General features: G+C 52.7%; 2 protein-coding genes across 2 annotated transcripts; both read right to left on the bottom strand.

Annotated features, from left to right (window-relative positions):
• Positions 1-651: 651 nt before the first annotated feature.
• SRA1 (steroid receptor RNA activator 1) lies at positions 652-1,757 on the bottom strand (the record flags this gene model as incomplete). Its single annotated transcript, XM_079542370.1, has 5 exons — positions 652-887; positions 962-1,070; positions 1,184-1,377; positions 1,495-1,620; positions 1,733-1,757. 5 exons carry the CDS (start codon positions 1,755-1,757, stop codon positions 682-684), a joined length of 660 nt encoding a protein of 219 aa, XP_079398496.1. The 3' UTR covers positions 652-681.
• A 196-nt stretch (positions 1,758-1,953) lies between these two features.
• On the bottom strand, positions 1,954-5,813 carry APBB3 (amyloid beta precursor protein binding family B member 3; the record flags this gene model as incomplete). Its single annotated transcript, XM_079542306.1, has 9 exons — positions 1,954-2,729; positions 2,805-2,898; positions 2,978-3,110; positions 3,294-3,421; positions 3,567-3,707; positions 3,919-3,979; positions 4,170-4,246; positions 4,550-4,740; positions 5,765-5,813. The coding sequence occupies 9 exons, from the start codon at positions 5,811-5,813 to the stop codon at positions 1,954-1,956; spliced, it is 1,650 nt and encodes a 549-aa protein (XP_079398432.1).
• Between the last annotated feature and the right edge of the window lie 20,103 nt (positions 5,814-25,916).

The following is a 25,916-nucleotide window of genomic DNA, read 5'->3' as shown; positions in this document are numbered from 1 at the left end:
GATCCTGCACGTGAATGTAGGAATTCAAGGTTATGTCAGCAACAGCTCCAACTACCTCAGCAGTACAAGCTAACATCTGGGCACAGCCCATTGTACACCCTTGCTGCTGCTGCCACTCATGTCCCTCACTGTCCCAGCTGTGGTTGGGGCAGTGCTGGCAGGCACGTGATGGAGTGGTGGGGCAGGGGCTGCTTGCTCTACAGCATCTGTGGAGCACTTGGCCTGGAGTGTCATGATGGTTCTACACCAGCTCTGAGGCTGCCTGGGGTGGTTCCCATTTCCCCTCTCCCGACGCTCCCTGCAGCTGACCTGGGCTCTGGCTCTGCTGCAGCAACTCACCCCCATGTTGCCATATCTGAGGCTAGAGGGTGCCAGTGGGGCAGGGACGAGCAGCGCTGCTGTCACAGCCAGCTGCAGTGCAGCCTCTGTGCTACAGGGTGGAACTGCTTCCCACGCTGGGCTTGCACAGCCTGCAACCAACAGCTGAGGCTGCTGCAGCCCCCACGCAGCAGCTCTGTACCCGGAGAAAGGGGTTGGGGACAGATTAGCGCTGTTTATTGAGCATCATGTAGTGAATCACCACCGATATGTCGCAGTGATTAAAATTCCCCTTTTCTGAGAGAAAAGTGAGAGGCAAAAGCATCGCCCAGGTCCCGAGCTTTCCTCCTCCAGCCGCCCCGCTTAGTCCGCAGCTCCGGGTGGTGTGGGCATCTCCGGCCCGGGTGCGACTGTGTTGTCGTCCTCGCCCAGCTCGGCTGCGGGCAGGGTCCTGCACTCGGCGATCAACCGCTTGACGCCCACCAGCCACAGGCTCACCTCGTTCACGTGGTCCACCATCAGCGAGCGGTGGATCTCGTCGGCCGCGTCCCAGCGGCGCCGCTCCAGCTCTGCCGCGAAGAGGAAACCGTCGGCGTCCCGCGGCCGCTCCGCGCCACTGCGCTCCGGGCGCCCCCGCCCTCACCTCGCACCAGGAGGGCCATCCTCCTCCTCACGGGGGCCGACAGCTTCCCCTGGGCCCACGCGTCCCCTAGCGCCGTCAGCCGCCGCCCGATGTCATCGCACACTTGTTTCTGAAAGCAGCGGTACCCGCTGGACGGGGCTCCGCCGGCCGACGGCCCCGGGGAGGGACGGCGCCGGGGACGGCGCCGGGAACGGCTGCGAGCGGAGAGCGGCGGGGCCTCACCTTCACGGCGGGGCGGCACGCGGACAGCGCCTCCCGCAGCGGGACCAGCACGGCGTCAGCGGGAACCTCCCCGTCCGCAGCACCGCCTTCCTCGCCGGGCGCGGGGCTCGGAGCGCCGCGGGCGCTCGGGGCGGGGCCGGGAGGAGCCAACGGCGGCGCTCCCGGCGCCGCGGGGGGGCGGTCCAGAGGAGCACCTGCGGGGAACGGAGCGGCGCGGGGCGCTCAGGGCCGGGGCCGCCCGCGGGGCCGACGTCGCCGCCGCCGCACGAGAGCGCTCAGGGCCCCACCCTTCCCGGCTGTGCGGCACTGACCTGCGGGGGGGCCCAACGGAGCGCTCGGCGCCCGGCGACTGAGCGGGGTCCGCCCGCGGCCCGCGGCCCGCGCCTGAAGCCCGTAGGAGAACTGCGGAGGGTCGTTCCAGCCGCGCTGCGCGTTCCCTACAGGAGGGAGAGGAGGCCGCGGAGGCCGCGGTGAGAGACGGCTCGGCCGCCCCTCTCCCTCCGCCGCCCCCGCCCCGGAAGCGCATCCCCCCCGCGCCGCGGCCCTCACCCGGCTTCACGTAGAGCTCCGCCATGGCGCCACGTCACCGCGCCGCGCCCCTCCCGCTAGGCGCCACGGCGAGGCGGAACCGAGGGCGGAACCGAGGGCGGAACCGAGGGCGGAACCGAGGGCGGAACCGAGGGCGGAGCGAAGCGGAGGCAGAGCTGGCTGCGGAGCTTTATTGGTGGGCGGCGGAGGGGCGCGGTGTGGCCGAGCCCCGCAGCCCCGCGTTAGGGCAGGTGTAGCAGCGCATGCCGCTGGCGGAACGCCTCCAGCAGCGACAGCACCCCGCGCTTCCGCGGACCGGGCCCCGCCGCGCCGCCGCTGCCCCCGCCCGCCTTCGCCCCCCCGGCGGTAGCGCGCTTCGCCTTCGGCCCCGGCGCGGCGGCCACGAGGCACTTCTGGTACTGCACCTGCGGGTACGCGGGCGGCGTGGCGGCGGGCGGCTCCCGATCCGCTTCCCCGTCGCCCCGCGCCGCCCCGCTCACCATGCAGGCTGCCTGCACCGCCTCCGAGATGGTGCCCGCGTCGGGCTCGCACCAGAACGCCGCGCACTGGAAGCGCCGCCCGGTGTCGGCGATCAGCGCGAAGGTGTGCGCGTCGCGGCCCACGCCGAGGAAAGTGACGTAGCGCACCTCGCACTGCCACACGTGCGCCCCGTCCTCCTCCTGCGGGCGCCGCGCCGGTCCCGCCCCGACCCCGCCGCGCTCCCCTCGGCTCCGCCCCGGCCCCACCTGCGCCCGCCGCACCCGCACGGCCGTGTCGGACACGTAGACGTGGGCGGGCGTCCAGCTGTGCCGCCCGGGGCCCGCCAGCAGCTGCTCGATGGCGGCGTTCAGCACGTCCATCCCTGCGGGGAGAGGCGCGCGGTGCTCCCCGCCCGCTGCGGGGCTGCGGCGGAGCTGCGGCGGGGCGGCCTTACCCATTGCCCTGGGCACGGGCCGGCTGCCGATGTACAATGCCTCGTACTGCCGGGGCGGCCTCCCTACGGCGTCCTGGACGTCCGCTGCCGGGACACGAGCGGTTAGCGGGACCCCCGCCCCAGCCCGGACCCCGAATCCTTCCGGGGCGTGTGCGGTACCTGTACGCAGGGGCCACGTGGCCGCGGAGATGGACTCCAGCGCGGCGCTGCGCGGTGAAAGTCTGCTGCCCGCTGCTGCGCGCTCTGCCACGATCTGCCGGGGACGGCGATCCGGTTCGTGCGGGGCCCGGCGCTCCCGGAGCGGCCCGACGATAGAGATCCGCGGAGCGCACCTGGGAGCACATCCCGTGCAGCGCCTTGGCGATGCCCTTGGCGGGCACGTTGCAACGGAAGACGTGGCACTTGAGCACGCAGGTGTCCTTGTCGCTCGCCACGAAGGCGAAGTCCCTGCGAGACCGCGAAGGTCTGAGCTTAGCCCCGTCAGAAGTGGCGCTCCGCTCGGCCCCGCACAGGCTTTACCTGCCGTTACCTGTCCCTGTGCGCGGCGTGGCGGTGGGGGAAGAGTGAGGCGGTCAGTTCGTGCCTGGGCCCCCCGGGGCCGAGCGGTGGAGCTGCGGCGCACCCACGGCCCCGCCCCGCGCCCGGCACCTGCCCTTGTTGCAGCCGACGCCCCAGACGCGGATGTTGAGGATGGGCTGACAGTGGATGAGGCTGTGGTCCAGAGGGTCCACCAGGCTCATGGTGTCCTTCTTCAGGATCATCACCAGGTCCTGGCCCTGCGGGGAGCCGGGGGCACCCTTACCTGGTAGCGGCCCAGCCGCACACGTCCCATGTCCCAGAACTACACCGAGGATGGGAACAGCCCCGTCCTGCAGCACTGCACTCCGCGGAGCGCAGCAGCAGGACCTCCGTGCAGCTCACCTCTCCCCAGCTGTCTGCAGAGCCTCGGCCCTGGCTGTTGGAGAGCTGCTGGATGCAGTTGTTGACAGCAATGCTGCTCTTGCCAGGCGCTAGGTCCTCCTCGGGGATCTCCACCCAGCCCAGTGAACGCACAGCAAAGCACTGAGCAGAGAGATGGTGGGCCTCTGCTGGGCTGACATAGCCCTATCCTGTACCTGTATCTGTATCTGTGCCTATATGGCCAGCCCTGCTCCCACCCTGGTGCCTGTCAGCTGCTGCCACCTCCCTCCTGTGCCACTCCTGGCAGCCTGTACATGGCAGTGCAGGGAGACCTCAGGCTGTGTGTGTGCAGGGAAGTGCCTTGATGCATTACCTTGGAGCTGGGCTCTGCACCACACTGCTGGAAGTCATCACCTTGCCACGTCAGCGATGTCCTGAAGGGATGGGATGAGGTGGGGAGGAGTAAGCATTTCTGACCTTGAGAGCCCCAAGGAGCAGCAGAACACCCCCACACCACTGTCAGGGCCGCATCCTACCATGGTGCCAGCTCAAACTTCTGGCCTCAGTAGGTGGAATCCTGAGTTTCCCCGGCCACAAGTCAGCAGAGCACAGGGGCAACCTTACCTCCTGGTCAGTGAGGCCATGGGGCTGGGAACAGGCCTGGCTTTTGATGTGTGCTTCACCACAGAGACCTGGCAGTCCTGAGAGAGAAGAGGGGTTGTCAGGAGAACATATATCTGCAGAGGTACCTGTAAGAGGCCTCCCTTCTGGGAAAGCAATCTCAGCTCATGGACAGCCTGGCAGAATGGCTGGGGTGGGGAACACTGTGGGGCTTCCTGAAGTTCTTCAAGGGACTTAACTCTGGCTAGGAATGGACTGAGCACGACTTTGGGGTGACAGAGTCCTGCTATGGTGGCTGCACAAAGTACCCAGAGACTTCTGTGCCTGCACACTGGCTGTTGGGATCCAGCACCAGCCCTTCCTTCCCTGCCCATGTCCTATACCGTTTCCTGGAGCGTCTCCTCTCCATCAGCCTCCAGGAATCCTCCTAGGTTGCTAGAGAGAGCAGGGTGCTGCCACTGTGTTGTGCCCGTGGGCACGTGCCAGTAGTAGGTGCCCAGAGAGTCATGGATTTTTCTCCAGCCGGGAGGAAGGTCAGGGTCCGTCTCCAGGCTCTGGTCACTCCAGAGGTTGTCTATGCAGAGACAGGGTGAGGCAAGGGAGAAAGCTCCCACAGCTGCTCCCAGCTGCAGGGAGCAGTAAGCAATAAACTGGTGAGAAAATGGTTGCACAGTGGCCTCTGGGCTGCGACCTGGTGCCCCGGCATGGAACAGGGGAGAGCTGAGCAGGATGGTTTGCAGAGATGCCAGAGCTGCTGCTGCAGCAGCAGACCCCCTGCACCATGGTCGGTACAGGCAGTTGCCTCACTGGCAGCCTGAGAGGTGAGATGGCCCCGCCAGGGAGGCACCGAGGTAGGCTGCCCGGGCATGGCCCAGGGACGTCCCCAGCATCGGGCAGCTCCTAGCTCTCTGCCAGCAGAGCAGTATACCAGGACTGACTTCCTCCCAGCATGGCCAGGGAAGGGCAACGGCCCTCTCCTGCAAGCCCTGGAGAGATCGAGAGAACAAGCTCGTGGTGTGGATAAGTAATGGGATCTGCTCCTGGGTCTGCGGCTAAAAATACAGAGGTCGTCGTGCCCCCTGCGCTGCTTGTCCCTCAGAGTGGTGCTGCCAGGAAGGATGGGCGTCATGCCATCCGCCAGTGACAGCGCTGCAGCTGTCATTGGCCAGGCCGAGCCTCCCGCTGGACCGCGAACGCTCCCAGCGCCGGACTCCGTCCCCGTCCGCTATCGGGGTTTCTCAGCACCCCCTGTCTGAGCTCGGTTCGGCAGCGCTCCGACGCGCCGTTCCTCCGCACCCGCCTCGCCGGGGCCCAGCCCGTCTCTGCGGCCCCTACATCGCGGAGGGGGCGAAGGGCGGGGAGCTCCGCGACTCCCAGCGCCGTTCGGAGCGCGAAGCTCCCCAGCCGCCCTTGGGAGAAGGAGGTGCCGCCGCGCCCCCCCGCTCCCGCCCGCACAGGAAGAGGCCTGCGGGATGCGCCACCCCGCCGGGCCGAGCGCCGCGAGTTCAGCACCGCGGACAGCGGCCGCCGCCTCAGCCGCGCGCCCCGCCCCCCCCCGCTCCCCTCTGCTCCCCCAGGCCGCCCCCCGCGCGGCTGACCGTCGCAGTTGACGAGGATGATGGCCAGCATGTAGTCCTTGCCCAGCATGGCCCCGGCTGCCGCCCCGGGCTGCCGCTCCCGCAGGTGCGGCCCGAGCGGCGGCTGCGGCGGGGGCGGGCGCGGGGACGCGGTCGGCCGCAGAGGGAGCCCGAGCGCAGGGATGGGGCGGCGGGGGCGGGGCGGGACGGGCGACGGCGGTGCCCGGCTGCGGGCGGGGACGTTTGCAGTGAGAAGGGCGAATGCGGGTGGGCGTGAAGGGGAATGGCGCGGTTGCGAGGGAGGTGCTGCAGCGGCTTTTGGAAATGCGAGGCGGCGTTTGGGTGCGTGGCACGGTTACTCCATTTAAGTGTGTGTGGAAGGAGCGTTTCCAGGTGCGAGAAAGGGGATGTGTGAGTGTGAATGGGGGTATCTGGGAATAGGATTGGAGGATTTGAGTGTGATAGTGGGTTCAGATCGGCTTTATTCTGCTCTGTGTGCCCTTAGGTTCATTCCTCTCCCCTCCACGCATCCTTTACATTTTCTCCGCTCCCCTCCCTCTCTCAAAGATCTCTTCCCCTCCTCCCCCTTCCCCCCCCCCCCCCAACCTGTTATTCTGCATTCATTGTCTCACGCATGCTCAGATCCTCCCTGCTCAGAGGGAAACGGGAAGAATTAGAACATCACTGAAAAATAACTGCCTGTGGTTCAGTCCCTTCTAGGCAGTGCTGAGGACACCTGGATGTGGGTGCCACAATCCCCTTGTCACCAGGAGTCTGGAGCTTTGTGCCCCTAGTTTGATACTTCTGTTTTCTGTGCTGTCTTGAGCAGGCAATTCTAGCTGACGCTCAGTATTTGGGGACAAAAGCTTCCCATGCAGCAGCTGTACACTTTGATTTCCCCTATGGATCACGTCATGTACTGTTACATACAATTCTCCCAAAGGTCTAGATGCCCGATAAGGAACACTGCTTGTGAAATGTCCCCAGCCAGATGTAGCCCTGTGCACTACAGCCCTTGGAGTCCAACCATTGAGCCAATACATCACAGAGCGCAGCATGAACCTGTTCAGCTCACCACTGGCCATGTGACAGATCCTTATTTTTCTGTGCCTGTGAGTGAACCTGCCTTTGGGGTCTCCATTTTAGAGGTCTGTCAGGCTGTTTCCTAACACAAAATCCACTCCCAGCCCCTAATGAAGAAGAGACAAATCCTTAGCGATGGAAAACATACTTTTCGACATACGTGTAGTGGAAAAGAGGGCTGCTGCCTCCAGGGAGACCCACTGACTCTGTGAGGTGGGATAATTAATAAGCAGCCATTGTGCTGCTTATTCGCAAACTTGGGAATAAAGCAAATGAGAGCAAATGAGCAAGATTGTCTTTCCATCAGTTTGGGTGGTAAATAACACCGTAAGAATCTTAATGTCATTACTTACATGACTTTGATATTTTGATACATATGTATGTATTTATTTATTTATTCAGATTTTTTTTTTTTTTACTTTTCTTGTATATTAAATCACAGGACTGTCTGAAAGTGCATTAGACTGGGACCTGTTTTCAGTTCTGTGAAGAGCTGCGTGCACATGGTGGGGACCCTGGCAGTGAGAGTACTGGAGGATGGCCTCACTGCTATGTAAAACATCCTTATGAGGGTGAGCAGAGAGGGAGATGACTGTCTCTGCTCTCTGGCGGCCAGTGATAGATTGCAAAGGAATGATTTAAAGCTGTATCATTAGAAACTCAGATTGGATACTGGGAAAAAACAAAAGTCTCTCTGAAAGGTGGTCAGCCATGGTCCCAAGCCTATCGATGTTCAAGAAACTGGAGCGATGCTTTTAGATAGGTTCAGCTTTTTTGATGGACCTGTGGGGACTCAAGTGTTCAGCTCAGTGATGCTTGTGGATCCCTCCAACTCAGGACATTCTATGATTCTACGATTTCTGACAGTGGGGTATGCTCACATTGTCGTGCTATACAGCACAGTGCACCCCAAATTAGCATGGCTTGGAGATGGGTCTCATTATGTTGGATGCATCCTTTGCATCTGTATTGGTTTCATGTAGCAAGATTTTGGTAGGAGGTCATACATAGCAGGGAAGGCACCTGTGAGCTGAGCTCAAAAGCTACCCTTCGTTAGACAAGAGGATATTCCAGCCAGCTTGAAAAAGGACACACCACTGGTTTGCACTGTTTGCACCCCATTGTACGGACATGGAGATGGTGAATTTTGAACTGTGAGAATCTCATTTTGTGAAGGACTGCATCCCATGGAAGGACTGCATACCTTGTGCTGAAGCAGAGAAAGAGCCTGAGGATGAAGGAGAGACAGAGGCAAAATGTTTTGGATTGACCACATCCCACATCCCCATTCCCCAGCAGCACTTACATACAGTGACACTTTTATTACTGTCTGCAGCAGGCAGTGCTGTGTGGCTCTGGGACTCAGTGAAGGCCAGCTGCCCAAGAGAGCCTGGGGAAGATTTTCTTTTATACACATGAAGCAGCTTTCCCTCCTCCTCTTTAGGGAAATGCATGGCACATCTACTAATTCTGTAAATCACTATTTTCTGGTGTTGATTCTGACAAAAATGGGATCTGGGTTTGGTTTGAATTGTGCTTGGGAAAGAAATAGGATGGCAGGCATGTACCACTGATGAGGATAAAACAAGAAATTGAAAAAAAAATTATCATCTCAGAAAGTGGAAATAGCCTCGGGAAAAAAATTATTGAAGAGAATATAAGAAAAACCATCATCTCTTGTCTGTCTCAGAAGAAAGATGAATATTAATGGTGTCTATTGTATATTATTTGAAATGGTTGCATTATCCAGTTGTGTCCTATGCTTCTTCAGACTCTATGGTATATAAAAAAATCTGATTTCTACCCAAAAGAAAGTCTCTCTCTGTCTGAGAAACTTCCTCTGCTGGACATCTTTTTTTTCCCCATTAATTTAAATTTGTTGAAACTTTGGAAACACTTCTAAACACTGCAACTCTCCCCTCCCTTCTAGGGTATTATGAATGTATACATACATATACTTTTCAATATCTTTACTGATGACCTGGATGAGGGCACTGAGTGCACCCTCAGTAATTTGCAGATGACTTCCAAGCAGGAAGCATCATTCTGCCTGGGGGTAGGAAGGACTTACAGAGGGATTTGGACAAGCTGATTGCTGGGCTGAGGACAGTGGGATGAAGTTGAACAAGACCAAGGGCTGGTCCTGCACTTGGCCACAATAACCCCAGGCAATGCCATAGGCTTGGAGCGCAGTGGCTGGAAGACTGTGTGGAAGAAGCGGACCTGGGAGTGTTGGTTGATGCTCAGCTGAACACGAGCCAGCAGTGTGCCCGGGTGGCCAAGGAGGCCAATGGCATCCTGGCTTGTGTCAGAAATAGCACAGGAGCAGGAGATGGTAATCCCCCCTGTACTCAGCTGAAGTGCTGTGTTCAGTGTTGGGTCCCTCACTACAAAAAAGACATGGAGGCCCTGGAGCGTGTCCAGAGAAGGGCAACAAAGCTGGTGAGGGGTCTGGAGTGCAAGTCTGATTCGGAGTGGCTGAAGGAGCTGGGATTGTTCAGTCTGGAGAAGAGGAGGCTCAGGGGAAATCTCATTGCTCTCTGTAACTACCTGAAGGGGGGTTGTAGTGAGATGGGGGTCGGCCTCCTCTTTCATGTATCAGGACAAGAAGAAATGGCCTCAAATTGTGCCAGAGGAGCTTCAGTCTGGATGTTGGGAAATACTAATGGTCAGGCGCTGCCCAGGGAGGGGGAAAGGGCTGCCCAGGGAGGGGGAGGAGACTCCAACCCTGGAGGTGTTCAGGGAATGTTTAGATGTTGTTGGGGGATGTGGTTTAGTGAGAGCTACTGGTGATAGGCAGACAGTTGGACTGGATGATCTTGAAGGTCACTTCTAACTTTGGTGATTCTATTATTCTATGATATGAATAAAAAACCAAATGTGATGTGATGTGAGGACTTCCTTTTCCACCTGGTCAGCTGACAATGCAGAGTGGCTCAGAGATTTTTCTGTTTCTGTTTGTTTGATTCATTGCCCTTGACTCCTTTTATACTGTATAGTCTCACAGTTCTTTACCACTTCTAGTAAATTATTTTCCCTTTATCTCTATAGAACCATAATCTCTTCTTTCCACTTCTCCACTGGCTTCATGAGGAAGAAAGGGGTGGAGAATGAAGGTCCCCCTGAACATGGGGTAAATACCCCTCAAATATACCCTCAAAGCTGTGAAAAATCCTTTGCAAATAAAGCAAGCATCAATAGTTTCCAACTTACTGGTGTTTAAAAGGCTTCATGAAGCAGTGGTATATTTGTTGATGCAGTGGTAAGGAAAAAGCAATAACAAGAAAGTATGCATAAAGGTAGTTATTTCTTTTTAATAATGAATTTCTCGTAATTGATTTCAAACATCCAAAAACTTTGCACAGGCTCACCAAGAAGCATTCCTCCTTCAAAAAGAGCCCAGCAGAAAAGACTCCAATGATGAGCTCTGTACACCAAAATGTAATCGAACTAAAACCAGGAATTTCTGCTACTCTTGAAAAAACATCTGTCATTTTTAGACAAAACGCCATCCTTTAGGTGAACTTTGCCTATTATACACTCATTATAAAACCAAACACCACCTTCATGCCAAAAGTTCTCCACTTCCATGGGCTGTGACCCCTCATTTAGTGTGCACTCTGAAGTTTTTAGCTTAGTCTTTTAAAACCAAAGTGATACAACCCAAAACAAAGATGTGCCATGATGATAGACACTCAAGCCCCATCTGTAGAACAACAGCTGAAAACGGGGGAAGATGAAGGAAGCAACCATTGCAGGGAAGTTGGGAGAACACCTTTGCCTCCTGGGATCAGGCGGCCGGCGGAGCCTCTCTTCCCCCAGCAGAGATGCCTGCAGGGTGAGGGGCACATGCACACTTATGCTCAGTGCTGCCCCAGGAGAACTCAGACATCTGCACAGAGCTGTTCTCTAACTTAGCATGCTCATGGCCGAGCTGTGCTGCTCACAGCTCTTTGCACGTGCTTTGCAGACAGTGCATTTGTGGGCAGTGCAAGGGATTGGTGCATCCATTGCTTTGATAAATTCCAGTGTTCACTGATGGAGCTGTGGGAGTTGCACATGGGAGGTCATGCACCAGCTCATGGAATGTTGCTCAGCAAATCAGGCTGTGTGCTCTTTCTGAGTCCATAATCGTGACAGTTTATTGATTGACAGCAACAGAAAAAGACTTGGATGCTGAGTTGGGTGGCACTCGCAGTGCTGCCCTGTAACGCTATGCACTGCCTCTGCCTTCTGATGCTCCTCCTGTCAGTCGAAAAGCTGCAGCTTTTGCATCATCTCCACAAGACTGTTCACTGTGGAAGACTGAAAAGAAACAAAGTGAGTGTAGAAATAGGACAGAAACAATCTAGGGAGATCTCATTAAGAAAGTTTAATCAGAAAACTTCCAGAATGGCCCCATGCAGCACAGCACGTTCCTGCCATTCAGGTCACTGATGTTACTTCCCACAACAGCTGCCCATGGTAAGATTCATGCTCTGCTGTGAGACGCAGTTTCAAAGTTGCAGTGCCCGACATGGCAAACTTCTTTATCACAGCAAAACTCTCTGGCCATTACTAACAGAGTCCTCAAGTGAGAGAAAGGCACCCAAGCTCCCCTAGGCAGCCCTCACTGACAGTGTGATTTCCTCAAACGCACAGCTGGGTGTTTTCCTACTACGCTGCTTCCCTCAGCACTCTTTCATGTCTGACAGATGGAGGCAATGAGAACAACAAGAGAGTGTGTCTGTGCTCACTAAGGACTCACCTCTGCATGTGCAGCAGCAGCTCTCAGAGAAGCCTTCATCATTTCCGCTCTCCTCTTTTTTTGTCCTGTTCTTCTTTTTCTTCTAGCTATGAAGTAAGAAAAAAGATAATTTCATTTTGAAATTGGACTAGGAAGCCATTCTCAGTGAATGACATTTCCAGTTGGACGCGCAGAAGACCATCATGGAATGAATGGAAAAAGATGGGGTTACATATTCTGGCACCTCAGTGCCTTCAACTCTTTTCCCCTCCACAGAGAAGGAAAAAGCAAAGCCAACCCCAAGCAAACTCAATGCCTCACCAAAGGCAGCAGCTCACCGGGGAGGGTATCGCAGCACCTTCTTACTTCTTCGCTTGGAGCTCTGCGCTGTGGCAGGCCCAGGCTGCGCTGCTGGAGGCAGCACGCTGTCCCCACTCTGATACATCCTCAGAGCCTTCTCCCTGCTGCACTCACTCCTCACTCTTTTGTAGGGAGGCAGCTGCTCTGTTGCTTGTTTTGCTCCTTCCAAGTCCTTGCGCTTTCTTTCAGGCAGGGTCTTGGAGAGGGAGTGGAGGCTCACTGCAGGGGATGGTCTTCTCCCTTCACTGGGACCTGCTCTGCTAAGAAGCCCTCCAGCCCGTACACGAGCTTTGGATTCAGTTCTTAGATGAGCTCTTTCAGAATAGACTTCTTGTACTGCATTCATGCGTCTCTCTCCATTTGACTCAGCACCTCTCACTGTCACCATAAAGAAAGGAAAAGCAACAGGATTTAAAGAGAGTCCAGAACTACTTTCATTCTACAAAATAGGCCACAGTACTAGAAAATCTAATCTTGGGTATTCATGGTTATGGATCTTAGGATCTTGTATCAACTGTGGGTTCCCAGTACAAATCAGGACAGGAGAGGTAACTAAATCCCAGGGATTAAGACCCCGAGCAACATGCAATGAGAACAGTCCCAGAAAGAACAGACAGAAAGCCTAACTAGAAAGACAGGGCACCAAACCCAGATGCCTGCTGTGTCTGTATCTCTCTTTGGTGCTGTGCCACATTCCATGCTTCTCCTGTGCCTTTCCACAGAGCAGTGCTTCAGTGGAAGGCTGCTTGCATCAGCTTCTGGCAGAAAGGAAACAAGAAAGACATGAAGAGCATCTATTTGGAGGAACATTTTAGCACAGCCAACCACAGACTTCTGGTCTTCAAGTGTAGTTTCTTCAATTTGCCTTTTTTCTGCTTCAATGGTGAGCCATTTCTGCAGTCAGCACAGATCTGCAGTGCCCGTCTTCTCTCCTCCATCACACACAGCCTTTTGTGCAGCCCTATTTAGAGGCAGGTACCCACACCACAGCTCACAAGAGCTTCTTACCTGGGGAGGCTTTCCGTTTCCCCCCATGCCCAGCACCATCCCATGGATGCGCAGGCTCCGTCCCTGCAACAACAGATCGTGTGTGATTTCACAGACAACGGGAGCAGCACTGTCCTGTTAGCCCACATCCACCCCCAAAAACTGACAGACACTGTTCTACAGCCAGAACAGAAACTGATGTTTAAACTGCAATGTGCTTACACAAAGCAGTACTGCTCTCATTCCTGCTCAGATGGCAGCAGAGGAACCCCATCTGCCTGACAGCTCTGCATTCTGCAGAGCACAGCAAACAAAACACTATCAGCTGCAGAAATCAAAACATGGATTTTTTGTCCCTAAAGGGAATTCAGTCAGCTCTGAGCACCACTACTTATACACACACTTCTGTCTCACTGCTGCCATCAGCTATCACTGTTGGCCTCTCTAATGCTTTCACCATGGTTACTGGACATCCCTACAGTACTGCACCCGCTCAGAAGTAATACTTAAAATGCATTCTTCCATACTTCATGACAGAGGACTGAAGAAACTCACTTTTGCATGGTGCTAAGGACGGTCCGTCCCCATCGCGTCCCCCTGTGCACTGCAAGGCACTGTTGGATTTCTGGCAGCCTGCTGGCTGCTGCTTCCTAGCACAGGGAACAGCACTGTGCTGCTTCTGAAGAGAGAAAGGAATAAATGTCGGTGGGAATGGGCAGCCAAGGTTTGTTGAGAGCTGCAGCATTCCAGATCATGCCAGAGATGGATATCAGAGTGCTGAAACATTAGTTATCACTAAAGGAAATATTTGGGGGTGTATTCACAACATCTGCACAAGCTGCAATTTCTGGGCATATCCGTCTTTCAGTTCACGTGGAGAAGACAGGTGCTCTCAGACATCACTTCAGGGGGTTAAACCAACACACCTGCAAACACCAGCATTATTCTGAGGGAAACAGTGCCTTCAGGTGCCACATTTCAATCCATGCAAAATTACCGTGCACAGCCTTAGCTCTTCACCACCATTTCTTCCCCACCCTTTACTACTGCAGGCAGCTGGAACAAACTTCTCAGCAGAAACCCAGGGCAGCAGGGACCTGGCAAACCATAACCAGGTGGAGCTAGCAGGAGGGCAGTGCACGCTCTTTGCTCCCACCCTGTCCCAGCAGGTTAAGGAGCCTGGCAATGCTGTCTTGTTGCTGCACATGCAGAATCCAACCAGTTACTGAGGTAACAAAAGACGAGTAGGGCTCCCCATGCTTCACCCCTTCCCCTTAAAAATGAGAAAAAGGAAGAAAACCCAAGGAAAAGAAACCCAGCCATACCTTTCCATATGCAGAGCAGGAATAGGAACAGCAGCCGTGTCCTTGCTGAGACATGGTGGGGAATGTCTCAGGGGAAGCTCAAGTTCTCGTTGCCCTCTCCACAGGGACTTCCCTCGCTCGTGGAAAGAGCTGGCTTCACTCTTTCTCAGACCACCTTGCTCCCTGAAATCTCCTTTTGGATAGAAACCCTGTAGAAAGTATCAACAAGTGAGAAATCATGAGGAAGAAACATTTCCCCAGCTTTCTTCTGTAATGCCAGTAAGTCTCTCGAGGAGGACAACGTATGGAAATCAGCTGGCTGCAAGCACTGCCTAACACTAACTCCAGGTTGTGTCTACCATGACTTGTGTCAGCAACTGCTCTTCTTCATCTCCTCAATAGCTCTGCACATAGTTGGTGTTGCTGTCGTGAAGAAAACTCCCTTTGTCTTCTGCCCCAACCCTCAGTCAGGGTTTTTGACAAACCTTCAGCTCTGGCTTAGCCCAGCACAGCGGCAGCCCTTCTCCCTCCCAGCACACACACCAGTGCACTGCTGTGCCACATGGTCAGCATGGCAGTGACAGCAGGCAGCACCCACCGGCTACCCCCTCACCTCCAGCTGGGATGAGAGCTGACGCCGTGTGCCACCTTCCTGCACAGTGCTCACAGCTGTGACACTGGTGGCAGCCATGGTCCCATGTGCTTTGGATATCTCAGTGTGTGGGGATATCACCGGACAGTCTGTGTCCCAGCTGAGTGCCTGCTGGGTATGGCACAGCCAGTGATCACTGGGGCAGTGAGGCACAAGTTGTGCTCTGTGCAGTTGGTGCTCTCCTTTCTTTTTAATGTCTGACATAAAGGTGGGGGCCCACCAGCAGTTATCCAGGGGAGTAATGACTTTTCATCCCCACTGAAATGTGGGATGGAATCCCTACAAGAATCCATTTCCCCTGGAAGCAGTTGTGTCGAGGGGCACTGCTGGATCTGGGAACTCCTCCCCTGCCTAGTTTTTCTTCTGAGACACCTCCCAGCAACCACCCAGCACCAAACCCAGCTCACCTGTTCAGCCTGATCAGCCTAAGCTGTGTCAGCTCACACACATACTGCAGTGGTGCTACCAATGGGCTCTCACAGGATGATTTGTTCCCTGGAAGGCCCAGAGCTCAGTCTCTGCTTGCAGAGTGTTTTGCTCACCAGAGCACCAGCTCTGCTCACCAGCTGTGGCACAAACACTCCCACCATGGCAACGACTGTGACCTCAGCAAGTGTCCACATCACTTCTGTGCCTGAGGTTATTTGAAGTAAAATGATAGAGATATTAAGAAGACTCTTGTGCAGCCAGCTTGGATTACATTCTCACTCAGGCAGCACACAATCAGACCCAGGAGGTGTTCCCCTCTGGCTGCCTCCAGCTTGAAGGCCGGAAGAATTTGAGTTCCCAAACAATCAGCAAGCATTTGGATGAACCAGCCTGCTAGGTCTGAAGGGGATAAACAAGTCTTTCTTGGGAAGCCAGCTCGGCAGAGACAGCACCGCTCTGTTCTTGGGCTGTGGTGCTCCATGGCCAGATGCTGCTCCAGTTCTGGGGCTAGATTTCCTCCTGGGCACCCACATGTGCTCTGATTCTCCTGCAGGTTTCTGTGGGGTTTCTGGCTTCCTGATGGGGAGCTGGATGCTTATGCTGCATTTGGCTTACAGAAAACTTTACTTGTCTCATTCCTGCTCAGATGGCAGCAAATGAACCGCAGTCAGCCTGACAGCTCTGCCCTCAGCAGAGCAAAGGTGCATCAGCAAATAAAACACAACCAGGTGCAAATGTTGAGAAACATATTGTTTGACTGTAGGAATTCATTCAGCTCTAAGCACCATCATTTAACATGTAATCCTGAAAGGTGAGCTCTAATCCTTATTCCCTAACACTTGAACACCTTGCACATAAAGCCCTTGTTTCTGTGTTCTGACCTCTTCTCTTCAACCCATCTCCTAACCCTTAACTTTGGGTATTTACCAGTGCATGGATGGTGAGGTCTTTGAGGAGACACGTGTTTTTCAAGTAATGTGTACAAATGTGATGTGTCTGATCAGCTTAATGCCACAAGGCAGAGATATTTGGGATTGCTGAGATAATTCTGATGAGTTGATGTCTACCCAAGAAGTTGAAAGGCCAGCAGCAGGCGCGTATCTTTGAAGATGATGTTGTTCCTTCTGTCTCATCAGCTGACAGGCCACAAGAAGGATAATGGATGGAGATTCCATGAGGAGGTGACTTCCAACATGATGGAGTTCACCATGGCAGTGGAGAACCACAGAAAAGAAAAAAATGGCAACAAAGTGCAGCTTGAAATATGTGGACTGGGCATATGGAGGAAGTGATATCACTGGAGGAATGCAGTGGTTTCACTCCAAGGCAGTTTAGATCACACTATATCTTTCTTTCTCAAGGAGCATTTGGTGAGGGTTGAGAGAGTGAAATGACTGAAATGCCAGGGTCAGATAAAAGTGGGGAGGAGAGGGGGTGTCCGCAGACTGGAGGGAAATAGGGGCAGTCTGGGACAGTATAGCAAAGCCTGCAGAGGAGAAACCAGAGTGCTGGTGAGGATGGAAGGCCCAATCAGCAACAAGGTCTTTGTCCCCTTTACTATGGTTTGTGAGGAGATTTACTGTGCTCATGGCAATGGGGCCACCTTCATCCTTGTGCAGAGGCTGGAAGCTGTCATGCCATTGTCCTCCACATAGCAATGCACCCAGCCCATCCCACTGACCCCAGGAATAGCCCTGAGCCAGACAGGATGGGTCTCTCCTCCCAGGATCTGGTTGTCAGGCCTTGGCCTTTCTGCTCCATCAAACAAACCAAGAGTTTTCCTAGCACAGTGCTCTGCCTGTCTGTAATCACAACCTCCAAATATGTACTCCAACAAGTTGAGGAGAAGGCTTTGTGAGTAATGGCCTTCACTGGGTCCTGTGAACAAGTCAACATTTAATTCTGACTTAAATTTCTGCAGAGTTTACTTCATTCTGCACTCCCTATTTGAGGTTCAAATATTTAGCATCAAATATGACTTGGAACTTGTGAAATACAGAAAGTCCTAATGAGCTGTCTTTTTCATAGGTTTGTTCAAGTCTTCCACACATGTGCAGCTAATTGGAAAGATTTCCTGAAGTCCTTAACGATGAAGATTTCAAAGAAAACCTCTTACAAACAATTTTTGTTCTCAAGGATGCATTTTCTTACTTTTTTTTCGAGCTTTATTCTTCAACTGATACTAATCCAGGGTATCCCACTGTAAGACCTGCATAGGTATGACAAACAGTCTCTTGAAGTCTGACACAGTATGGACAAAGTGGCTGCTCACCTCCCAGCCCTACCATTTCTGTCATTGGCTACCTGGGTCTAGCATCTGTTTTCCTTACATTCGATCTCTCCATTACAGTCTGCATCAGGATATTACAGCTCTTTTGCACCAGAGGAGCTGGTCAGAGATCACCTGCAGGAGATCAGAGCCCTCTGGGAGCTGCAGATGAAGGCTGGACAAAGAGCCCCAGAGTACCTATACTGCCAGCAGTTGTCCTGTAGTTGCAGCCCAGCACACTAAACCCTCCCCAGACAAGTCAGTGGGTCCCAGGGGATGACTCACAGTTGAAACGGCCACCAGGAATCCAAGAAACTGCCTGATTCTTAATAAACACACAAACACCCATGGAGCATCTTGGGTCATCTGTGTCCAATTAAGCCTGAACAGACTCAAGTGCAGGCCACGTCAGGTGGCAGTGGTGGAACCCATCGCTTTGGGATGATTTTCCTTTTGAATAGGGAAATTAAAGGGAACAATGTGAGAAGATTCAACAGGCCAATCCTCAGAGTCAGGGAAAATAAAAATTTATTGCTCTGTAAAGGCAGAATGCAAAAAGCATTGGATTATGTCTCCAATTACTAAAAGGGATCTAATCCATTAAATCCTATGTGGAGCCAGGAGTTGAACTCAATTATCCTTAGAGGTCCCTTCCTACTTGGGATATTCTATGATTCTATGAAACCCTTGAGTTAAGGAAAACACTCCAAGCCAAACAAAGGGCACTGATTCATAACCTAATATGAAGCAGAAAGTAAGTGTAAGAACCAACTTTCTTTGTCATGATGACCAGGGCAGGTTATGGGGAATAAACGTTCCAGGCCAGCACTGACTGCCACGGGACTGAGCGAGTGGTTTTGCAACAAATCAACAAACAAATCATGTATTTGTAGGTCCTTTCCATAACAGGGCAGAAGCCCTCGTTCACAAAGGCCAATATGGAGACCACCACTTCAAAGCTGATGTTTAACATTATCTTTACTCTGTGAGGTCTCCTTCTGTATGGGAACTGCTGAATCACAGCCTGAACCTCTGATTGATCACCTGAGGCAAGCAATGAGTCAGCCAGGGAGCACAGTGAAGGCAATTCACCTGTGCTGCCAGAAGTGGGGGGAGCCTGGCTGCACCTCTCCTAGACCCATTTAAGAACTGACTGCCAGGGGAGAAGGATCTCTTCTGGAGATCCCTTCCTTTGGAGTTTTGCAGTGAGCCCAGGACAAGGGTAAGCCCTTTATCTATTTTTTTTTTTTAGTGTAATAGCCTGTTTAGCCAAACTCTCTTGTATATTCATTGATTGTACACCTTCACACCACAGAGTACAGTCTCAGCACCTGCTTTGTCACAGACTTTCAGCACAAACACTGTAAGTTTTAAATGTACCACATCCCATAAGGAAGGGGAGAGGGATGTGAGATTAAAGGGTTTTATTTCAGTGTAGAATGTGTGGTCTGGAGTGACAAGGAGCTAAGGAAGGAAACAAGGAGAAGCAGGAAAGGCAACTGAAATAGCATTGCTGATGGTGAGGCCTCTCCTGTCACAGGAGCAAGTCTGGCTGGCAGCTGAAAGAGGCTGTCTGGGACAGGAAGTGCATCCCCAGAATGCTCATTCCAGCAGGGACAGGGCAGAGGGTTAGGGGAGGGGTGGGCCGAGGGAAGGTGGCATTCTGCCTTCACAGAACCATTCTGTGGTTGTATGATATATCTATGTATTCATATGCTGATATAGGTGTAATTCCTTCCAACCAAGAGAGTCCTTCCCACGCGCAGCATTTTCCGGTTTTGCTTCAACAATCCCAGGCACAGAGCATCCTGAAAGCACCTCCCAGACACTCAACAGTGGTGAGGACTGAAAGGCATATCCACAGCTCACTTGACACAGACCCCAAAATGCTGCTCCACAGGTGCTGATGTCCAGTGAGCTGCCAGCAACAACCTCTGCGTGCTGCAAAGCTGAACTACCTGCAGCGAGTGCTCATCTCCCCCGTAAGCCCCAGGGCTGCCATGCACCTGGTTTGCATTTGGAGTCATTTCAGTTTGTATTCCCAGAACTCTGATAGGCTTTTTCAGCCTTGGGCTGTGAAGACAAAGATTAGTTTGTGCTATGCAGAATCATCTTAATGTTCATAAAATATAATCAAGATTAATGTTCTGAGATTCTCTGTGTGTGTATATGTACACACACACACACAGCAGCTTCTGTGGCTTGCAAGAGTTGTATGTAAAAATCCTATTTCTGTACAGAGGAAAACACCAGTGTGGTAGATTTCATGGTTGCTTTTTTTTTTTTTTTTTTTTTTTTAATCAATCTCTTATGGGGAACCATACAGAAAACTCAGGTTTGTTTGAGCTCCTATAAGTTCCACAATAGCTCATTTTGGTGTCCAGAAGTTCCAACAATTTCCCAAATGTTGGCTGATATGACAGCAATCAGACCTGCCACGCTCACCGAGACACCATCCCCCTACTATCAACCATCCAAAAGGCAGTCCTGTGGTATACATTCTTTGGTAGATAGAGCCAACAGTGTGAAAGCTGTGTGTTATTACTGGAATACTCATTTAGGTATGTTTGGACTCGAAGAAGGAAGACCATCAGTGAAAATTTCCTGACCTTCATTTAAGACTAACCATAAGAAGCCTTTTCTATTTTCTTCCAATTCACAGGAAGTTTATCACCTTTCTCACTTAAGAGATGCCATTGCAACAAACACTTGGAACAGAAGGTAAATATTTCCCAAGCCATGTCCTTACCAAACATCTCAAAAGCAGATTTATTCATTTCTCCTCTACTATCAAGGCTATAAAGAGACTGCACTGCATGACAGTCTGTAGCATTTCACAAGGAAATTGTGACGAAGTCCTTACACTAAGGCCTGTAACACACTGCATTGGCAATGTCAATGGTGGCATACCATTCGGCTGTTTTCGACTCCAGTTCATACTGGAGTTCTAACATTCTGGCACAGCAGCACTCAGTGGGGGTGTGACCTCATTCAGGCTGTGGTAGTCTACTGTCAGCCTCCATTCTCACTGGCTTTACACACTGGCCGTATGGGGCTGTTAAAAGGTGAGTGAGTTTTGCTGATCACTCCTTGACTCTCTAGCTGATGAATCAGATTATGAATGGGCAGCAATGAATCCCTGTTGGTGCGGTACTGTTCTTGTAGCAATGGGTACCTACTGCTCTTTTACCTGTAGTAACCCCACAAAGATGGGTCTTCCGACAGGCCAGACAAGACAGACAGCTGCTTAACACTGTCTGTATCTACAGCAGCTATTCCAATAGCCCATTGGTATCCCTTGGGATCCTTGAAATACCCCCAAGATAATCTATACCAAGTATGCATGGAGCCTCCTGTCCAGTTACTATAGGATGCTTCTGCCAGTTTTTTTCCAGTGAGGCTTATTTCTGCCTCCAACACAGACAATTCCTGGGAGCCCCTAGTCACTCTGGAAATATAAATCAGTTCTGTTCCTTTATTACTTGAGGGCATCAGAGTATACTAGGCACCGGTGCCCACCAGTGCTTTATATTCCTGTGGTTCTGATGTGCCAGGCCATTGAATCCACACAGTCCAATACAATCTATAATCCCTTTCCTCCCCCTGGTTGAAGGCAGGGGCCCTCTATTTGTTACCTGAAGTAACTTCAGTGGTGGTTGATCTGCTTTGTAATTCTCACACCTGTGCTCGCAGTGCAGGATTGGATTCGTCATGCCATTTCTTCATATCCTCTCCATGCTCGCGTAAGTAGCTCCACAGGGCAGCATGAGACAAATATTTACTGTGGTCCTTTGCTCAAGCAGGGGGTTGTCTGCCTTTAATAGCTGAGACTTTAATCAGTTCAACCAGCTCCTTCAGCAGATTCTTTTGATTGTCCTGGTCTTCTTAGGTGTTTCTGTTTCTGCCGCGGGTTCATCACGATTGAACACTAGGGACAACTTCTACCGCGTGCCGTTCTGGCTCTTCTCTGCTTTATCTAGTCTTTCTGCCATTTGGCAGATGACTGAAAGGAAACATGGGACGGTGGTAATCTTTGTTCCGAAGTGCAAGAATCAGTTCAAAAATTGGGGGTCTTCTGCCTAAGTCTTCATATCTATTGGTCATTTCAAACAATGAGCTGGCGTACCTTTCCAGTGCTGTTCTTGTGAGTTTCTGCCATATTTTGGGTGTACTCACCATTCTCTCAGGATCATGGCCTTGGTGTGGATTGTTAGAAACAAACTCAGGATCATACAGCATTTCAGCTACAGCTGTTTCTCTCTCTACTGGATGCCTTTCTCAACAGTATTCCAGCTTTTCATCCCAGGCTCCAGCTCAGTTCTGAAGGAATACCTTTCCTTCACAGCTAATTGTTCCCAAAGGCTGGTGACTCCATCCAGACATCTACTGATCCCTCTGTCAATAGCTGAGTCTTGGGTGATGTTTCCTAGCTAGTGGGCTTCATTATTATTTAGGAACATGCTATCAGCCCCACAGTCCCAACACCAAAGCAACCAAGTGACAACAGGCTCACTTGGGTGTTGTGTAAACTCCTTTTTTATGCCTTGGATTTCAGTCATTTTCAGGGATTGGCGAATGGTAGTAACAGTGATTCCTTCCTCATCACTCTCCTCTCCATGTCTTTTACTTTTCTCTGTTGCCTTTCTCGGTAGTGGTGGTTTTGAGGAAGGCCCCTCGCCTGGATCTTCCTCTATTTCCTCCACTTCTTCTTCTTTCCGTTCTAAATGTGAAGACACCCGTTTCTATTTCTGGCCATCCACAGTGGCAACTAACATTGATATTCATGCCTCCTGCGATTGATTGACTTGGAGGCTTCCCCTTTTGGGTCAGATCTCACTTTGGAATCTCTCTCTCTCTCCACGACAGTGCTATATAGAGCTTGGTAAGCACAAGCTAAACCCAAAATAAGCTGTTCCTCCTCAGATCTTTCTGAGCTGCACCATCCCTTACCAAAGTGCTCACTTAGTTCCTCAGGTGTTCAAGAGTAAAATCCCAAGACACCGGGGGGTCCCTATGCTTCTAATCTCTGTCCTAAACCTCTCCATATTCCCTTCCACTCCACATTCTCTGGTTTTGGGGAAAGCTTCCTCCACACGATGTAAAATCCTATCACGGAGAATACATTCAGAGAGACTTATAGTACAGTACCTAAGCTGGCATCCTGGACATGTATTAGGAACTGGGAAAAGCACCTGGAAGCCAGTCCAAGCATCATATTATCTGTTAGATTAGCCAGGATGTATAGGAACCAGGCAGGTATCTCCATCAGTGCCCTTAACTGACTATGCATATGTCCAAATCCAAAACACAATATGAGGAGCTTAAAAAGGGACCAATATGTTCCAAGGAACATAAGGGTCCTTAGTCCTCTATACAATACTCTTAAGATGAAGTAAAAAAAAAACCGTAATTGCCCGTGTCCTCCATCAATAATTGTCACGGGGTTATCCTTAGATAGGAGTCCGTGACCGGGGGCACAGGCCCTGGGAAGAAGAGAGAGAAAAGAAAAGAAAAGAAAAAAAAAAAAAAAAAAAAAAAAAAAAAAAAAAAAAAAAAAAAAGGGACGAACGGTTTGGCGCGACCCGGCCGGCTCCGGGCCACGTGCGCTCCGGGAGAGGGGGAAGGTCAGAGAGCTAGCCGATTGTTTCAACAAAGAGAAAACACAGCGGCAACGATCTGAGGAGGAAGGGTAATTTACTGAGTTTAACTAAATCAAACAAAACGAGAGAGACAAGAGTATAAAAAAATGAGAGTCAAACCACGACAGGGCGGGGAAAGCACGCGCTGTCTCTGCGGCGAGCTGAGACGCTGAGCTGGGCCAGACAGAGAGGCAGTCGCTCCGGATCCTGTCCGCAGCTCCACCGCACTGCCTCTGCCTGCCAGGTCCTCCGGGGATGCCGCCCCCTCCCTTCCCGTCGGGATACTCCAAGAGTCCACAAAAGGCAGCAAACGGAACCAGAACATTACCTCGTTAACTCCCACTGGTCCACATGATGTTCTGATGTGGAATACTGACAACAAAACAATTACAAAACCACAACAACTAGAGGTGACCAAAGGTTTCCCTGCCAGTGCCTGAGCCTTGGGGAACACTGTGGTGGCCTTAGGGACAGTGCTGAAGGATGAGGAGGGGATCAAGTGCTGGAGAGTCTGCCGAGGGAGTATGGACTGGGACACTGGGATGTCCCTGTATCCATCTGGGGACATAGGTGGGACCTCCATGTCTGAAGGACAACCTGATGTCCCCTGAAGCATCAGGGACAATGGGGAACTGTGGGGACACAAGAGCCTGTGGGCACTGGGGACAAATGGGTGACACTGTCTCATGTCCCCAGTAATCTTCAAGGACACATTGAACACTGACTCTCCTGATTGTCACTTGAGGCTGGGGACACTGTGGCTAAATGGGGACAGCAGGAGGGGGAACGCCCTGAAACTTTCCCACTGAATGATTTTGGATTGACCCCAAGAATGCTCTGGATTGACCCCAGTTCACAGTGGACACGCCAGGACAGCTCCAGGGACACTGGGGATGTATCAAGGACAAAATGGAGGTCACTACTGGGGGTGTGCTTGAGACCTGCTGAGGGCGACTGGGGTATGGGGGACATAGGGAGCTACTGGGGACATCAGAGGACACTGGGGAGTGGGTGGTCAGGAAATAAGGAGGAAAAGCAAGAAAATAGCCCCACAAATGAGGAAAAACTGTGGAAAAAGGGGGCATCTTCCTCCTGGAATATTAGACATGGAACAGGGCGTGTCATGCTCCTGCACCACGTGTTTGCAGCCAGTCGTGCTCTGCCCTGCAGGAGGTTTTCCTTTCCCTTTGCAATCCCCCGCAGCAGCACCTGGCTGCACCATTCTGCATTTGTTTTCGATCTTTTCCCTATTTCTAAAGCCAGCTGAATCCCCGCTCCAAGGTCCCATAGATCCCCAGCCTCATATTTAACAATACTGTCCATGGTTTTTTGCTGCAACACTACCACACTAACGTATTAGAGTTTGGGTTTTCTGTGCAATCCTGCCTGAAAGTGATGACCTTGGGACTGGTGGTGTATTGTCACTCTGCTGCCACCACCCATGTGGTGCAGGATGTCACCAGGGCCATCAGCCCCTCTGAGGTGGGACAGAGTGCGGAGCTGTTCTGGGGGTAGGGACAGAGACTGGGGTGGCAGGGGGGATGAGGAGACATGGGGCAGGGAGTGGCAGAGGGCACAAGGGGTGGCAGAAGGGACCAGGGGACAGCTGACAGCTGACAGGACAGGGCTGGGAGTTGACAGCAGGATCAAGCAGACAGGGAATGACAGTGAGTGGCAGAGGGAAGAAAGGGGACAGGGAAGGACAATGGGGATGAGGGGAGAAGGTGGCGGTGGCGGCCAGTGAAAACGGGAAGAGAGTTTTGTTTTATAAAAATAGTTTTGTTTAATAAAAATGTTATCACGTGACGAGGTTCTGGCTCCGTGTCACTTTATCCTTAACATGTCAACAGGATCCTCATGCATCCCCTCCTGTGTCACCTGCTCATATCTGTCCCCCCGTTCCTCTCCTTGTCCCTACGTATCACCTCCTCATGTGTCCCTTCCACACCCCTCTCTATGTCTCTCTATGTCGCTTCTGCTGTGTGCCTTCCATGTCGCTTCCCAGTGGCCCCATGATGGTTTCTGGTATCCCCAAAGCCACCTCAGGCACACCAAGGAGTTCTGGTGTTCCCATGGCAGAGCTCCTGGCATCCCCATTGTTGGTTCTGGGATACTCAAGGCCACCATGACCCCACAAGGGGATTCTGAGCTTCCAGTGGGGGTCCTGGAATCTCCAAGGCCATCATGACCATGTACCCATCACCTCCTGTGCACATCATCACGTATCCCCTTGATGCCACCATGTCCCCTCCTGAAATGGCAGGAGATTGGAGACCCCCAGACCCTACAGGGAGGTGACAGGGTTCACCCCCAGTCCCCCGGCCATGGAACCACCTAGTGTGGTTCTGGAGCGGTCCTGTTGCATCCTGCCGCAGAGCAGGGGCTCCTGGAGTCACTGAGGGGACAGTGAGGTGTCTCGAGGGGCTGCTGGAGGGGCAAGATGGAAGGATTGGAGCTGGAGCTCCAGGCTGCAGGTCTCTGGGGGGTAACTGCAAACCCTGGGACCCCAACCCCTATGGAGTCCCCTCACATCCCCCCAGAACCCCTCAACCTCCATGGGACCCCCTCAACCCCTCCAAAACCCCCCCATGCCAATGGGAACTCCAGCCTCAATGGGACTCTCCATGTCCTCCCAAATCCAATAAGGCCCCTGGAAAAAAGACAGGACCCATGGGAATGCACACACCCTCCCAACCCTTCTTAGGACTCTCCCCATTAAAACAG

The sequence above is a fragment of the Tetrao urogallus genome (assembly GCF_951394365.1).
Source record: "Tetrao urogallus genome assembly, chromosome: 14".
NCBI classification, from domain to species: Eukaryota; Metazoa; Chordata; class Aves; order Galliformes; family Phasianidae; genus Tetrao; species Tetrao urogallus.
This window is presented reverse-complemented; position numbering and strand designations above follow the sequence as displayed.